The 16,686-nt window shown below is 34.9% G+C and overlaps 1 protein-coding gene across 5 annotated transcripts in view; it reads right to left on the bottom strand.

The window, feature by feature from the left end:
- Positions 1–3,744: 3,744 nt before the first annotated feature.
- The window catches only part of GRIA4 (glutamate ionotropic receptor AMPA type subunit 4), a 385,805-nt gene continuing 372,863 nt past the window's right edge, over positions 3,745–16,686 (bottom strand). Inside the window, exons 15-17 of one of the 5 annotated variants that reach the window (XM_066371575.1) lie at positions 12,760–12,874; positions 10,321–10,455; positions 3,745–6,242 (exon numbers count right to left, since the gene is read on the bottom strand). In XM_066371575.1, the coding sequence (XP_066227672.1) occupies positions 6,078–6,242; positions 10,321–10,455; positions 12,760–12,874 (415 nt within the window). In that variant the 3' untranslated portion in view covers positions 3,745–6,077. Of the gene's footprint in view, positions 6,243–10,207; positions 10,456–12,759; positions 12,875–16,686 lie in introns of those variants that run through there. The other 4 variants (XM_066371578.1, XM_066371576.1, XM_066371579.1 and 1 more) reach the window with 4 other exon arrangements.

Below are 16,686 nucleotides of genomic sequence, written 5' to 3'. Positions count from 1 at the left end.
TCAGGATCGCTAACTTCTTTAGAGGGTCTTCATTCACTCATTTCTTTATTCATGTAGTTCATTAAGCCTCTCAATCATATATTAAATCATTGATTGGCAATGACTAAGGACCTATTCAACCTCAGAAATAACATTTTATAGACACAATTTTCAGACACTACTAAATGTTTAGGAGTTTTAGAAGTGTTGGTCAAATGTAAGAAATCTGAGGAAGAAATCATAATAATCTGCTACATAAACAGACTCTCTGTGCTTGAGATTACAGGAATAAAAACTCCTAAATAACCCCTTACTGAAGCCATGAATTAGGCATTATTATTTAAGAGAATCTATGTTTTATGCTTATTTTTTTGTCCATAACACTTTGTAGGCAGTACAGGTGGTTAGAAGATAGTTATGTATTCTGGATGTCCTTTTAATCTACCATTTTCTTCAAACCTCAAAAAAAATCAAATCATCCTTTCTTCTTTCTTTTTCTTCTCTCCACATAGAAGGACAAGGTCCAGTCTAGATTTCTGCATTTTGTGGGAAGGAGACATAAGGGTTATTTCTGGTTTAGTGTCAACCCAAGCATAGGACTTATTCAGTAGAATTTTTTCCTTGCCCCACTTTAATCCAACCACAAATACCAGTCTGTGATATGAAAGAAAATTTAACTCGGAGGTATTCAGGTCACGGGAAGAGAAATAACATCACACATGATGCACTTAACAGCAGGGACATCATGTCAAATATCCTTGTTCTCTTCAGTTCTTTTGGCCACACAGGTGAATTGTATAGCCTTTTACCTAGCTTTCTGCTTTCTTAATATTGCCTTTCCCCTTAACTATTTTCCTTCATTTCTCTGCCCACTTTTCCCCCTAAAGAAAATAAAAGCAAAACAAAATAAACAAATAAGCAGGTTGTTCTTATTTCATGGAAAGTAACTTAGTTCTCTTGTTTTTTTTTGAGATACAATTTCTAAATCTCATCGTTTCTCTTCATAATCTTTCAAAATCCTTTCTTAAAGAAGAATATATATATATTTTTAAAGACTATCTGTATAAGAAATACTGCTCACAAAAATTAGAGGATATTTCAAAAATGAATATAAAGCTATAAAATATCTCCTAATTTAATTTTTATGAGCAGTATATATAAACATACCACTTATTACAGTTGCATTTGGTTTTACAAATGCTACGTACTCTAGCCTGTGAACTCTCTGGAAGTAATACATTTTTATGAATGTGCATCAGAAGGCATACTTTTCATGCAGCATCATATTAATAAGGAAAACAAATCTGCACAATTTCTGTTTGTATTTTTAGAAACTCTCCTGGGTGATACTCTCATTTAGTTCTTATATATTAGCGCTTCATTGTTATTGCAACTGGGGTGTTCTGTTCTCTGGGAAAATTACTAGAACATTTTTTCACTGATACTAACTTAATATATATACACTGATCACCTACTATGTGCTATACTTTAGGGAAATATGGGATGAGTTGACAGTCAATAGGTATGGAGACCAAGGAACAGCCAGAAGCAACGCCAAAGCAAGTGCCATAACAGTGAGGCTGGCACTTTCAATTAGTAGCTATTAAATTGAGTGTAGCAACATGGCTCTCCTCAAGGTTCTTTATAGCTTTCAAATGTGATCATTATACTGTATACTTTTTCACTAGCTGATATAGCTTCTAAATTGGCTTAGCCTGATATGGTCAGGAAGTTCTGCTCTGGATGGTGATATTGTTGCTTAGCAATTAAGTTCTTTATAGAATTAAATGTTTTACTTTACATGTTTTTAAGTTAAACATAACTGTTTTAAAAATAGCATTTCCTAGCTTTGTAGCATTTCCTCGGATTGGAGTCCAGAGTCCAGATAAATATCTCTTTTTATTAAAGTGAAATTTAAATTTTGTTTTTGTAGGCCCTGGCCCGTTGGCTCAGTGGTAGAGCATTGGCCTGGCTTGTGGATATACTGTATTCAATTCCAGCTCAGGGCATACAAGAGAAGTGACCATCTGGTTTTCCACTCCTCTTCCTCTCTCTCTCTCTCTCTCTCTCTCTGTCTTTCTCTCCCCTTCCTGCAGCCATGGCTGGATTGGTTTGAGCACATCGGACTGGATACGAAAGATGGCTCTTTGGAGACTCTGCCTCAGGTGCTAAAAATAGCTCATTTGCAAGCATGGCCCCAGATGGGCAGAGCATCGGCCCCAGATGAGGGTTGTGGGGTGGGTCCTGGTTAGGGTGCATGCAGGAGTCTATCTCCTCTCCTCTCACTTGGAAAGAAGAAAAAAAAGAAATAGAAATTTAAGCACATTATTATAATTAACATAGAAATAAAACAATAAGAAATATAACTTAATTTTGCATCACTAATTCACTCAGACATAAATAAAAGCTATCTTTAGAAATATAACTAAAAGCAATGCAAAATCCTGTTTTGGGTTATTTAATTACCTTATGACAATCTTTCTAGCTAAACAAATTTTTCCAGTTAGTTTCATTTACATGGAATACCTTTTCATTGGACTAGAAAATACATCAGTTTTCTTTCTCTTATTTCCTTCCTTCCTTCCTTCCTTCCTTCCTTCCTTCCTTCCTTCCTTCCTTCCTTCCTTCCTTCCTTCCCTCCTTCCTTCCCTCCTTCCCTCCCTCCTCTCTCTCTCTCTTTCTTTCTTTCTTTCTTTCTTTCTTTCTTTCTTTCTTTCTTTCTTTCTTTCTTTCTTTCTTTCTTTCTTTCTTTCTTTCTTTCTCTTTCTTTCTTTCTTTCTTTCTTTCTTTCTTTCTTTCTTTTTCTTTTTCTTTCTTTCTTTTTATTTCTTTCTTTTCTCTTTCTTTCTCTTTCTTTCTTTCTTTCTTTCTTTCTTTCTTTCTTTCTTTCTTTCTTTCTCTCTCTCTCTCTCTCTCTCTCTCTCTCTCCCTCCCTCCCTCCCTCCCTTCCTTCCTTCCTTCCTTCCTTCCTTCCTTCCTTCCTTCCTTCCTTCCTTCCTTCCTTCCTTCCTTCCTTCCTTCTTCTCTCTCCCTTCCTTTTCTTCATTCCTTCCTCCCTCCTTTCTCTCTTTCTCTCTTTTTCTTTCTTTCTCTTTCTCTTTTTCTCTTTCTTTCTTTCTTTCTTTCTTTCTTTCTTTCTTTCTATTTCTTTCTTTTCTCTTTCTTTCTTTTCTTTCTTTCTTTCTTTCTTTCTTTCTTTCTTTCTTTCTTTCTTTCTTTCTCTCTCTCTCTCTCTCCCTCCCTCCCTCCCTCCCTCCCTCCCTTCCTTCCTTCCTTCCTTCCTTCCTTCCTTCCTTCCTTCCTTCCTTCCTTCCTTCCTTCCTTCCTTCCTTCTTCTCTCTCCCTTCCTTTTCTTCATTCCTTCCTCCCTCCTTTCTCTCTTTCTCTCTTTTTCTTTCTTTCTCTTTTTCTTTTTCTTTCTTTCTTTCTTTCTTTCTTTCTTTCTTTCTTTCTTTCTTTCTTTCTTTCTTTCTTTCTTTTCCTTCCTTCCTTCTCCCTCCCTTTTCTTTCTCCCTCCTTCCCTCCTTTCTCTTTCTTTCTTTCTTTCTTTCTTTCTTTCTTTCTTTCTTTCTTTCTTTCTTTCTTTCTTTCTTTCTTTCTTTTTTTCTGCTTTCTTCTCTTTCCAGTGAGCTGGTCATAAAATCAGCTAACCTTCAGCCTTCATTTTGACTCATTATATACTTAATACATACTCTAACGACTGTTAGTGAGGAAATATGTCATTCTGTTTTCACTTAATCAAATTAATTCAATTAAATTCATTCATTCATTCAACAAATATTTTATTAAGCACCTACAATATGCCAGGCACTGTGCTGGGTGCTGGGGATACAATTGTGAACAAGATAGACACAGTCCCTGCCCTCAAGGAGCTTACAGTCTAGTAGTTATACAGACACGTACACAGGCAATTACAATGCAGTATGGTAAGTGCAATGATGGGGAGAAAACATTAAAAGGGCACCTATTTTAGTTTCGTAGGCAGGGGATGGCGGATGGAAATCTTCCCAGTGCAGGTAAAATTCAATTTGAGTACTGAAGGATGAGTACAAGTTAGTCAGGAAAAGAGGAGACAGGAAAGAGATACAGATTGAAAACCTAGTAAATGCAGTGTCCCCATGTGCTGTTTTTAAGGTTTGTTTGCAGGGAATAGGGATTGGGTAGGGGTGAAAGAAGTCATGGAAGAGATATGTAAGGACCAGGACATAAAGAGACTCATTTGCTCTGCTCAAGAGCTTGGAATTTTTTCCTGAGGGAACAGTGTGTGTGTGCGTGTATGTGTGTGTTAATAGATTTAAACTTTTACAGATTGCTCTTGCTGCAGCACAGAGATTTAATAGGGGATGGGAATCTTGAGCAATGAGGCAAAGTGATCAGTCTTTTACTTTTTTCAGCGTTATCTTCCATGATATCATACCCCATGCTCTCTTCAGTCTATTCAGTTGGATTCACTTCTTAAACAAGCCATTGACACGCACAGTTTGGGGCTACTGCTCATCTATAGGCTCTTAACACTCTCTCCACCTATGAAAACTCAACTCATCCTTCAAGGCCAGACTTCTAAAATAATTCTAACTTGTGCTTTCTGTCAAGTATTGTGATCTCTAAGTATTGAAATGTTTATCTGTATTATAGTACTTTTATTATTTCAAATGATCTGAACCTTCTTTGGAATCATATTAATTTAATCCATTTGCAACACAAGGTGACTTTTGTAAATAAACATGGGTATATTTTTCTTTAAAATTTCCAGTGAAAACAAGGACTGAATCTTCATTTGTTGTATACCACAAACTATTATTAGTGCCTTCAAATGATTCAAACAGAATAATGAGAATGGTGGGAAAAGCCCAAAGAGACATTATTTTATGCAGCAAAATACAGTCAAGTAAAATTTCAACACACAATTACAGGGTATGTTGCTGTTATGACAATGATTAATTCCCCAATTCAAACACTCCATCTTTGACATTAACCTACTAGGCAAAGATCTGTAAAAGAGGTTAGCTTAGTATGCAAAAATAATAAGGGCTAGTTATACTTTTCAATATGGCCCACACTTTACAATTCCTCCTATAGTCTTATAATTTCTTAAATAACTTTTATAATGATAAGAAAAAAACTTTCAGCTTTGTGGATATTGTAAGAATGTCTGTTGTTTTATTCTTTTTTGGTGGGTACAAAAACCACGATTTTGTACACAGAACAAGTATAAATAATATTGATACTGTGAGTGACCCGTAGTCTCTTGACTCTACATTGCAAACTGATGATTTTACTTAACGTCGTCTTCACTTTGTTTTTGTTCTGGGTAGTGAGACAAATGCAATCTGTGGACACTGACTCATGTGACAGAGTGAAGGTTACGGCAAACAATTTTGACCAACAATTTTTATATAAAAAAAGAAAAAGACTAAAGTTTATTACAGTGATGACATTTATATCAATTATTGCAATGTATTGTTCCCTAAGATGGTTAGAAAAAAGAATTGTGTTGTCCTCTACAGAATTTACGTCAGTTAAAAAGCAAGCATGTTTCAGTGTTTTTCTCCAAAGTAAGTGTAAATACTTTCTGTAAATTGTTTTTCAGAGGATTTACATGTTTATTATTTTCTGATCACAGTTTAGTGATTTGTTTTCTCAGCTGGATAGTCTTCTGTTGATTATATGGGTGTTCGTAGTGACATAGGTTAGCATGTTCGTTGACTTCTACAACTATTTCATCCCTTGCTGTGAAAGACCAAGTCGTTTCTGAGCAAGAACTTCACAGTTGATGCGCTAACTCGCAAGTTTTATTAGTTTTTAAGTCCACTCGAGTGAAATTTGTTGCTGTTAATACACCCATCCCAGATCCCCCCACCCACTCCCCGAGAAAACCTAAATTGTGAGTTTTCCTGATATAAAATCTGAGTTTGGGTTTCCGAGCTGAGCTCATGCACACGTTGCTGCTGATGATGTCCGGCGCATTGGGACGTACTTCACACTCTCAGTCCAAGAATTGGGTCAGCCAAGAACCGCGCGTGGCGTGTCCCTCAGGGCTGCGTTCCCATCAGTCACCAACACAGTTTAATTAAGGCACTCAATTATTTTTTTGGTTTTTATGGTAGGTCCGATGCAATGACAGCCAATCCTGAACTTTGTCTAATTGCAGTTCCAGCGTGTACAGCCTTTGGGCAGTCGGGCGTCAAGACGCGGCCATTTTCACCCACACTCCCAGTGATGGATAATCTGGCTTTGTTTCTTATGGCTTCAGAAAAGGTCAGCTGGGTTGCATGGAAAGAAAACAGAAAGAATATGGAGTGTTACAATATTTCTGTTTCTTCAACAAAATATGACAACAGCAAACACCAAAATATCAATATTAGACATCTGCATTTTTTCCATATTCTTTCGGTCATGTGAAACTGGTTATCATGGGAAAGAAAAGCTCAACTATAGGGAAGAATGAATCAATCTGGAGTTTGTGGTCCTACGTGTTTAAGAACTCGTTTGAAAATCATCAAACGAGGTTTAGCAAATCTGGGTAGGGCACATCTTTTAACTTACTGCACTTTACACCCTAAAACTTCTAGTCCAGCTTAAAAGCTCCATTTGATTTTATGCCATTCTTTGAGGCTTTTTGTCTTGCTAGCAATTGTCTTTACAAGGAATTTTAAAATCCTTTGTAAGGATTATAATCCTAAAATTGTGATGAACTGTCTATACAAACTATATTCAAGAGTGTTCATGACAGATCCTTCCTGCTTTCAGAACACAGATCTATCCACAGACACGTTCATTCATTCACACCAGTTGTAGACATGACTCAGAACAGCACAGTTAGTGACATAAAGTTTATTGTATGCCTAATATGAAAGCTAAGACTCATTAAGAAGCTGTAAGTGCTTAAAGGGGGTATACTGAAAAGGCGCATGTTTCTATACCAGGAATGGTCATCACTGTGGAAATTCCCAGATTGAGGTTATGAGGTCAGGTCTCTGAAATCCTCATTTAATTCTTCTTCTCTGTCATATTAAGTAGCAGATAATAATATTACATAATGGAGAGGTGATTTTAGTATAATATCTACTGTTCACTCATTGCCTTTAAATTCTTTCTGGAGCTGCATTTTAACATTAACTCAAGAGGAAAATAAGGTAAACAAGAAATACCTTAAATTTGTTATGACTTAGATCATAACTTTCTTATAACTCAAAATGTATTTTAATTACTTATTATAAATTTATATTAACTTAATTCTTTAAGAAATTCCATCCTGTATTTATTCTGCCATGAAATTTAAATATTTGAATAATTTTACATTAAATAATAAAATTAATAATTGGATTGGAACTGTTAAAATGAAAGGGTTTAGAGATCAGTCACCCCAATAACTTAAGAAAGTTGAAATCAAATTACTAGTTAATGACTATTACCTTTCTATCACATTTATGATAGAAACCAGATCATTATCATAGTTCTGCTTTAGTGAACAGACTCAAAAATCAATACTTATCTTCAGAATCAGAAGTCAAAATACAGAAACCCTACTCGTCACTAAATTAAAACAAACCAAGATCAAAGTCTAAATTTGTTCCTTCAGATTTCCTTTCAACATTTAATATTAAGTAAAATAGATAATTATTTTTAAAATTAGTAGCTTCATTTAGTTTTATGTTCATTTTTTGAAGAAGAAATACTAAAATGCAATGAATAAAAACAGTGTAATTTTTTGAGAATTTTTGTGGAAGGCTTTTGACATAAAATCTGTTTCTGTTTCCTTTCCTTTGTCGATGCCTTTGTGAGTAAAGGAAAACATCCAAAGCAGGAAAGATGCCGTGTAGTTTTGAGTATTTTCTCCTTCTCTATAGATTAATGCAACCGAGTGTATTAGTTAATAAATCTTTGTCAACTCCTTATTTAAATCTCAGCATGCTTAGTTCTCAGCATTCTTAATTACTACACTTATATCTTCCAGTTCTTCTATAAAAGATCATTTCTATTCATTTTGATGTGAACCTATTGGGCTGCAAACTGGAAAATTTTCTTAAAATTTTCCTTATGGCCTGTTTCTGGTTGGATTATTGTGACTGATGACCATGATCTTAATTGTATGTGTTCTCATTGAAAGATGATCACTTTTAAAGTTGAATTCTACCATATATTGAAAGTTTTAGGTTTTGTTTTTGAGATTCGGGAACAATATATTATCTAAATTATCAAATATTTGTATAATTATGACAAGTAGATTTTTGAAAGAGAAAAGCCACTTAATACGGGAGTGTAACAAAAACAACCTACTTTTAAGGTTTCTCTATAGATGCAGATCACTTCACTTACCCTGAATTCCACTGCCTTAAAAAGTCATAATAGGTACAAATTCTTTATCTTTATATGAAGTATATTTGTCTTAAAAGCTCAGCCCCAGCTATTAGGGCAATTCATGTGGTGAACTGCAATGCCAGGTTCTGACTCCAAAAACATAATTGCATGTAAATTGTAAGTGCATAACTTGAGAATTTACAACTCATTTAAACAACTTTCCAGAATTTTGTAATAAACTGCCATCTATCAGCATTTCTTCCTAGAATTTTCTAATATTCTTTGTTTCTTTTCTTTGCTTCTTACCCCTTGGACTTTGCTGATGGTTGGGATGCTTTTGCTATGCCAAAAAAAAAGTCAGTTTTAATAAACTGGTTAAAAGTGTTAATTTAGACATCTTAAAAAATTCATCCCAAAATGAAGTCTAAGTAATTGGCTCTGAAAACTTATCAGGTATTGCTTTTCTTAGTTGGGAAAATCTCTCCTCAATTCTGTAAATATTAAGATGAAAGCATTCTTATAATGGCCCAGAGACCTTTACATCATCCTAGTTTGCTATTTTGCTATTAAAAATCATGCCCAATAGATCCTGATCTGAGTGAATTGAGGGTTTTGTTTTTTAATTCTTTTCCATAAAGTTGAGAAAGAACCACTTTGGGCTTACCTATGTGCTGTTATACTCAATCATTGATTTCTAGACGTGGATGAAAGCAATTAGATACTGTTTTAAGACACAAATATTTCAATAGCTTTTTTTATAAATTAATAAATATAAAAATTAAACACATTTACTTAGCATAACCTCAGATGTACATCTTATTATGAAAATTATATTAGGTTTTTGACCCTAGGGTACATCAAGCATGGAATGTCGCTCGTAGGTTTAAAGGTTCATTTGTCAGTCGAGCAGCCTATTTAGTTGGCTATAATATATAACTTTAGAAAATGGGTTTTAGAGATCTGATTTTAGAAAAGGAAATAACAAATGTCTTTAGCTCTTATTTTAAAACCACTTCCTACTAGAAGAGGAAAAAAGTAGTGGACATCTAGATTCTTAAAAATGATCTCCATCTCCTATATTTCACCGAATGCCTATATTTTTTTTTACTGGGGCATGAAGAGGGCGCATGTGAAAGTGGGGCTGCTCTGGCCTATTTAAAACTGTAAAAATAAAAACAATCCCTAACTCATGGCAATTTTTACCTTTTACCGCGTTCCTCCTAGGGAACACGTATATTGCTATCATCTTTGATGGAGAAACTGCTCTATTGCCTAAAATGTCTACTTACCTTAGTGATATTGTGAACATAAAAGGTTGAATTTCATCTGATAAATGTGAATTGTAGTCATTATCCTGATAATCACTCCTGCCTCAAGGTCTGGCTCAAGGACTACCGTCAGCTGAGCAAACAGCTGGGTTTTACTCTCTAAAAGTATAGAAGGATGGCTAATGCAAAACATAATAGGAATTAAAATTGGTTGAGCCTTGGAGCTTCTACAGATACTGTTTCTCTGGCAGCTGTCTAAGCTTTGAGCATTTGAATTGGGTTTTATGCTTATTTCCTTAACACTTATTTTAAAATTTGATTGTTTTAGAGAAGAGCCTAATCTACGTACAAGGAAACCCAGATCTAATTTCCGATTTCTCTCAAGTTTCGGGTCAAATATACTATTTAAATCATTGCACAGAGCAATTCTGCTGGTTTGTTTTTGCCTTTCTGACCCTTTCAATGCAGATATCTATTGGCAACATAAAGTTTTGAACAGTACATCTGCAGCCAAAGAAAACCAAACCATTTTGCATTGAAATTTTCAAAAATAGAAAGCTCTAAGTAGAAGCAAGCAATACCACCACTGGACAGACAGGTCACAACACTGCGTTTACAAGATGCATCACCCACTCGCTATAGTAGGCCCTAAGTCCTACCCCTAAATTTTAATACTTTCGGTTCCATATACGTTGTAACCTTCTCTATAGGTTGCTAAATTCTGGGTATTCTGCGAGGAAGTTGGGTTAAAAGTCTGTGCACTCTTTGCCACCTTCATTCTCTTCGCTTCTGCCCTGGACTTGTAACAGAACTCTATCAAAGCCACCAGCATGGCCAAGCCCAGTCCGCCAACCAGAATGTAGAAGACGCCTGCTACGTTGCTCAGGCTCAAGGCACTCGTCTTGTCCTGGGGGGATAAATACATTTCAGTTAATGGTGGAAATGTCACATCCAGAAGGTAAAAGAACATATGAAATCCAAACAGCTAATTAATATAAAGGCTTAATTTAACCTTAAATTATTTATATGTGCAAATCACTAATGTATTATACATTTACGGATTTCAACATAAAGCTTGTAGCTTTCAGAAATAAAATGATGGTTACCAATAAATTGTGTATAATTACATTCAATAAAATTCATAATATTTTATCATTATTAACTATGAAAACCACTATACTTAACCATAATAAACAGTTATACATTTACATAGGTTGGCAGAAGTGGGCTTATTATTATTTAGTTTGAGAAGGACATGTTTAAGACACAATTACATGGGGAGGGGACCTCTTTTGGTTTCCCGCCATTAAAACATACATTTAATGTTTGAGGTTTCTCTTGAATAAATCTAACTTCACATTCCTAATTAAGGAACTAGTTTTTTTAAGCTATCAATTTCACATTTTGTTCATTATTACTTTACCAAATATATGCAAATAATGTGCTAGGGTACTCATTATTTGTTCTTCCAGTCACACCTGTGTGGGAAATTTTCTGGGAAATGTACTTTTGGGTACTATCTACTATTTAGGAATAATTATATATACAACACACAGATGACTTTTTAAAAATATAACTTTTAAAGATACACAAATTACCATGGTTAATTGAGAACTAAATTATATATTGATAAATTTATAACTATTTTTATTGATTTAAAAATATAATTCCATTTCTGCTTACATATGCTTAATCAATTAATATTTTAGACATATTATTCTCCGAGCCTTAGTATATTATCTCTTAATAAATTCAGAATTAGTCAAGTATATGTTTGGAAGATATTAAAATTATAACACGAATTTAAAACTTTCATAAATTGTAAATATGCATATTATATAATATAACATTATTTGGAAAGTATTTGGAGTAGACTACCTGAAGGATGCCTTCTGGCCATCATCTTTTCAACAGTAGGTTTTGTATAAAATGTGATTTAGACACTTAAAAAAATTTATTAGGAAAGGGTTTAATTCTAAAGACTACTATGTCCACTGTCCACTGAGTCATTACATCTACTATGGGCCAAAAGTTTAGGGTAACTTCATTTTTAAAATACTCATTCAAGTATTTATGCTTGTAGGATTTTACATAAGGATTTGAGATAACTATTTCATTATTTGGCCAAGCTTGTCTCATTCCACTCTGGTTTAAAGGCAGATAAAAGTGATTAAATTTAGGATGAGCCCTAAAAAGGAATCAATTAACATTACTTTGTTAAATTAAATGAAGCTCTCCTATTTAAGCTAGTCACTTGACTGTTCTCATCTATCTATCTATCTATCTATCTATCTATCTATCTATCTATCTATCTATCTATCTACTCATCCATCCATCCATTCATCCACCCACCCACCCATCATCCATCCATCTGTCTACTTTTTTCTTTTGAAAATAAGATATAGAAAAAAATAAAAGACCTCAAAAGTCCTCAACTATGGCTTTTAGGAACTGTTACTACAATCTATTAATTTTTCAGTATTTAGATTCACTGATAAGTTTTTACCTTTCTTTTGTTTAGAATTAAAATACAAATATTTCTAACACTATTTTCAACAAAATTAGGTCTGTAGGTTCTTTCATTTTTCTAAAAAAACTCATGGAATAAAGGTCTTAGAATTTGAGGCTGTTATTTATAAACATTAGTGTATTTAAATCACTTTGATTGAATAGAATTGAAAGGTTCACTCATTTGATCTGTCAACACAAAAATATAAAAGGGTCTCTTCAAACTAAAGTGGAATGGTTGGCAATATAGTGACAAAAGATTGAACTTCTGAATAAGATGTATTTAATATTTAAAATCTTCTCCTGAATGACTACTGATCAATTTCCCATTTTTTGTTTTGAGACTACATCTGTTCTTGAAATAATATAGTTCATGGTCTTTGCCTCCAAACTGATCAAAAACAAGCCCAAAGCATTATTTTTATTAGTGGTACGTAAGTTTGAGAAAAATATTAGGAATGTTTATTATTTTATATACTTTTGTAGTTAATTTAAATTTATTGAAAAGCCTTAATATTGGGGAGCAAGTTGCAATTTCCTGAAAAGACACTCCCTGTGGCTGAAATTTATGACATTAGCTTCGAATTAGGCGGTGTGTACAGAAACATTTAGGATTTACTATGTCCGTATACTTTTTTTTGACAATTGCTCCCATTTACTGCTTTGTGAACACAAGAGGAGGCCCCGAACTGCAGCGACTGACCTTGCTTCCAGAGTCCTTGGGTCCACATTCACCTTTATCGTACCACCATTTGTTTTTCAGCTTGTCTAAGACGCCTGCCTCACTGAGTTTCAAAACGGCAAGGTTTACAGGAGTTCTTCACGTGGAAAATAACATAAATAACATTATATATGTTATTTTATGTTATTCAAGTAAAACTACATTAGAATCGCATGGCAAAGTGACAGAGCAGAGGCCACAGTAGGTGCTATGTCTTGTACTGTAGGCCCAGGTTTAGAATCAGACATACAACTGGGGCCTGCTCCATCGCTTTAGGTAACAGGCACATACTGCTAGGGAGGATTTTTAAATAAGATGTATGCAATTACTGTGAATCCAAAACTATTGGCTTGGGTTGGGTTTCTTGAGCATTTGTAGTTTCCCAACACAAATGTGGAAGTCATTCAAAATCTGGAGTTCCTTTTGCTCTCTTTCCAAATTAATAGAAGTGGCTGAAGTTTGACAGACAGACTTAACTAGAAGCTAGACACACCTGTTTCATTTCTCAAGTGCATCAGGATCAGCTAAGTGGATTCTAGTTTACGTTATAAAAAGATGTCTAATAGCATCCCTCATTAAATGGATTCCTTCGCCACTCTCATTCAGGACTGAAGAGAAGAGAGTGATTCACATGTGACTGAGGGCCACCTTCTGCAGGTCTGTATAAATACAAATGTACTCATCATTATTTTAAAGTATAAGCCCATGCTGATATTTTCCTTTTGAACGGCAGTATTTAATTTACATAATCTCACCAGAAGTAATTTTCATCCATCTGTGTCTGCCACATTAATCTACTCTAAGCACAAAGGGCAGTGACTATAATAAACTTCACTAATTCTTACCAATAAATACCTGATAGGTAGGGGTAAACAAGATTTTTATCAATAAACAAACTCCCTGTACTGTAAAAGCCCATTTTTCTTTTCTACTCTCTTTGAATCCTTCAATACTAAATGTTTTATGGGAGTCTGAAGGAGGAAAGGGCCAGTCATCACTCAGCATCAATGTTCCAAGAAAACTAAGAATTCTTTCAGCTTTCATTCCTGTGTTAACCTCTGTTTATAGAAAACAAAGGGTAAGAAGATGGATTAGAAGCAGTAACTCCTAGCATTTTTTTGTGTGGGGGGGTGTTTTTTGTTTTTTTTTTTCTCTTATAAACATTCAGAGAGAGACATGTTACATTCTTCTTGACATTTCTAAGGCTGACACAATCATTTTGTCTGGCTGTATCTCCTAAAGCCTCTCTTCTTCTAGGAAACATTATGTACATTCAGAGAAACACAGCTTACATTTATTTGGTTAACAGGAGATGAAATCCATAAACCTGTCTACAAAATTAGGTGTATTTATAATGATGGTGATAATGATAGCTAACATTTATGGAACACTTACTACATACCATGCATTGTGAAAAGAATTTAACATGTTTAGTTACTATTATCATCTGCATTTTACAAACGAGAAAGCAAGGCACAGAGAGCTTAACTCATTTTTTTTCACACAACTAGGAAGTAATGAGGTCAGGATTTGGAAGAGTCTGGCTTCATAGCTGTGCAATTAAAAATAATAACAGGAGACTCAAGAAATGGGGTGACTGGTTAACTGAGTTTTCTGGTTAACAGTTAAACTGAAACCCATTCATTTTTGTACTGTTGGTTCCAAAAAAAAGTTTCTAAAATATGTTTTTCTTTTTATTTATCAGATTTCTTAAAACAATTTAATTTTTGTATGAATGTTATAAGATCTTACAAGGTTCATTTTTCCATTTAAGAAGTAATATGCATCTGCCACATTCCTAGAATATTGTTTTATTTGGGGGGGATTAAATTCTAACATGAGCATGAATTAACACTTTCTACTAAAAGCTGAATTTGGAGTGAAGAGGGGTAAGGTGGGGTGAGGATTATGGTTAATCGGGTTGCTGGGTTAATTTAGCCCCAACCCAGGGGCTATCTATGCAACTACTCCCTCCACCTTTACACATCACCCCTTACCTCCCTTTATGAAATGAGTATTATGAAACAACCCTTTGGGTTGGTTGGTGAACTGTGAACTCCTTGAAAACAAAAGCTGCTTTTCATTCATCTTTGTAAAACAGTATTTACCAAGGTGTCTACTGAGAGTTTAGTGCTCTGTGAAGTTTCTACATTCAGATTATTTAGACTCCAGAACAAGCTTTTACCTTTGATTATTACTATAAGAATTTTTTCGATTCCCAGGCCAGTTTGCCAAAGCCTTTTTAAACCTGTGTAGGTACCTTATATTAACCTATATTGTACTTCTTGAATAGGGCACAGTGGGAGGAGGAGAATTTAGAGCTGAAAAGAGAAAGAAAATGAAGGCAGTTTCCAACTTTCTTCTAGAAGGGGTGGTTAAAGGCAAAATGGAGGATTAGATCAAGATTGCCCTTGGCTATCTCTCTCCCTTCTTAAAGTCCTAATTTTCCCCACCCCCTTAATTTTTCCCTTGCCTTTTTGTTGCTTCTGCTATTCACTCCAGTCACTTGGTTTCAGAGGTAAGTTTAGATTGTAAATTTGAATGTTATTAATCAAACTTGATGGTCAGCTGGTGGACTGTCAAACACTGAGCAAAGAATTTATTCCTGGAAGATCCCTGCTCCAAGGGTTAGCTTCCCGTGGTGGTTTTTGTTTACCACAACATTTTCTCCCGTTTATGAATTCATATTGTCCATAATAATCCCTCTATTCTTGTATTGGTTTGCATGACGGTGGGGAAGGGAAGTAGGCTATCTCTAATTATAACATATTTTAAAGTCCAGGAATGGGCTGCATTTTTCAAAGGGCTAATTTAAAAACTGGGTAGTATGTGATCTAATATAATTCCTGAAGGACACATTATTTGGTAATTACATTTACAAAATGATTTTTAAATGAGTATCCACATCTGTGTGTGTGTGTGTGTGTACCTATTTTCATATACAAAGAAGGAGAGTAGAGTAAAAAACAAACAGAAAAAAATTAATGATTTCATAGATCATGGGCAATTACAGGCATTTGCCAAAATTTTCATCTAAAACCAGGATTAAATAACTCATAAAAAATTGACATAAAACTCTACATCTGGTTTGTGCTCAGGCTAAAACGTATCAGATTACTCAAAGGAGAGAATGAGTTTTAGACATTGCAATGATATTCTTAAATTTGTTCACTGTCAATTAGTAAATTTCTGTTATTTTATTCACATGGATGAGTATGAATTTCTTATGATCATCAAAAAAGACCACATCACAATATTAATATTATCAAATGAGTGAGTTTTCAAATGAATTAGTACCCCAGAAATTACTCCTATCCACTTCAATTTCCATTTAAGAAGTAGAATGTTTTCCCTTGTTTCATTTGTAAAATTTTAAATTTCAGCGTGAAGCCTCTTGGCTGAGGGCTGCCGTGTGCAGAACTCCACGCTCTGGGGATGTCTTAGCAGGTGAGCACTGAGGGTGATTATTTTGCAGCTGTGGGGTGTGACTGGAAGTGGCCACAGTGACTCTGTATTGTTCAGTTGTTATGAAATCCTAATTTCCTTGAGGGAAGGGGCAGCGGGTAATTCTCTTTCTGTCACTGAGACTGGTGCCACGGCCCAGCGAAAGCAGAGGTTTCAGCATTTGCTGCTGAACTGAAGGCTGCACATGTCCTTCCTGATTACAGTCCTGGGTGTGTGAATCACCTGTCTCCTCAGAGGAACCTGGTCCTGTGTGGGACACTTTTCACGGTTCCTCTCAGTTTTCCCCTACCAAGATGCTGTATTTGAAAATCAGATAGCACCGGATTTCAGATGCTTGTGCTGAGGTGTCTGAATGTGCATTTCCTTCCCCTACAACTATTTAATCTGTCCTTCTGCTTTGGCTTTATGCTCAGCAAAGGCTTAAAATCGACCTGCATGCTCTCA

This window comes from Saccopteryx leptura, chromosome 1 (genome assembly GCF_036850995.1).
Source record: "Saccopteryx leptura isolate mSacLep1 chromosome 1, mSacLep1_pri_phased_curated, whole genome shotgun sequence".
Taxonomy (NCBI): domain Eukaryota; kingdom Metazoa; phylum Chordata; class Mammalia; order Chiroptera; family Emballonuridae; genus Saccopteryx; species Saccopteryx leptura.
Note: the sequence above shows the minus strand (reverse complement) of the source record. Positions and strands in the feature narration are given on the sequence as shown.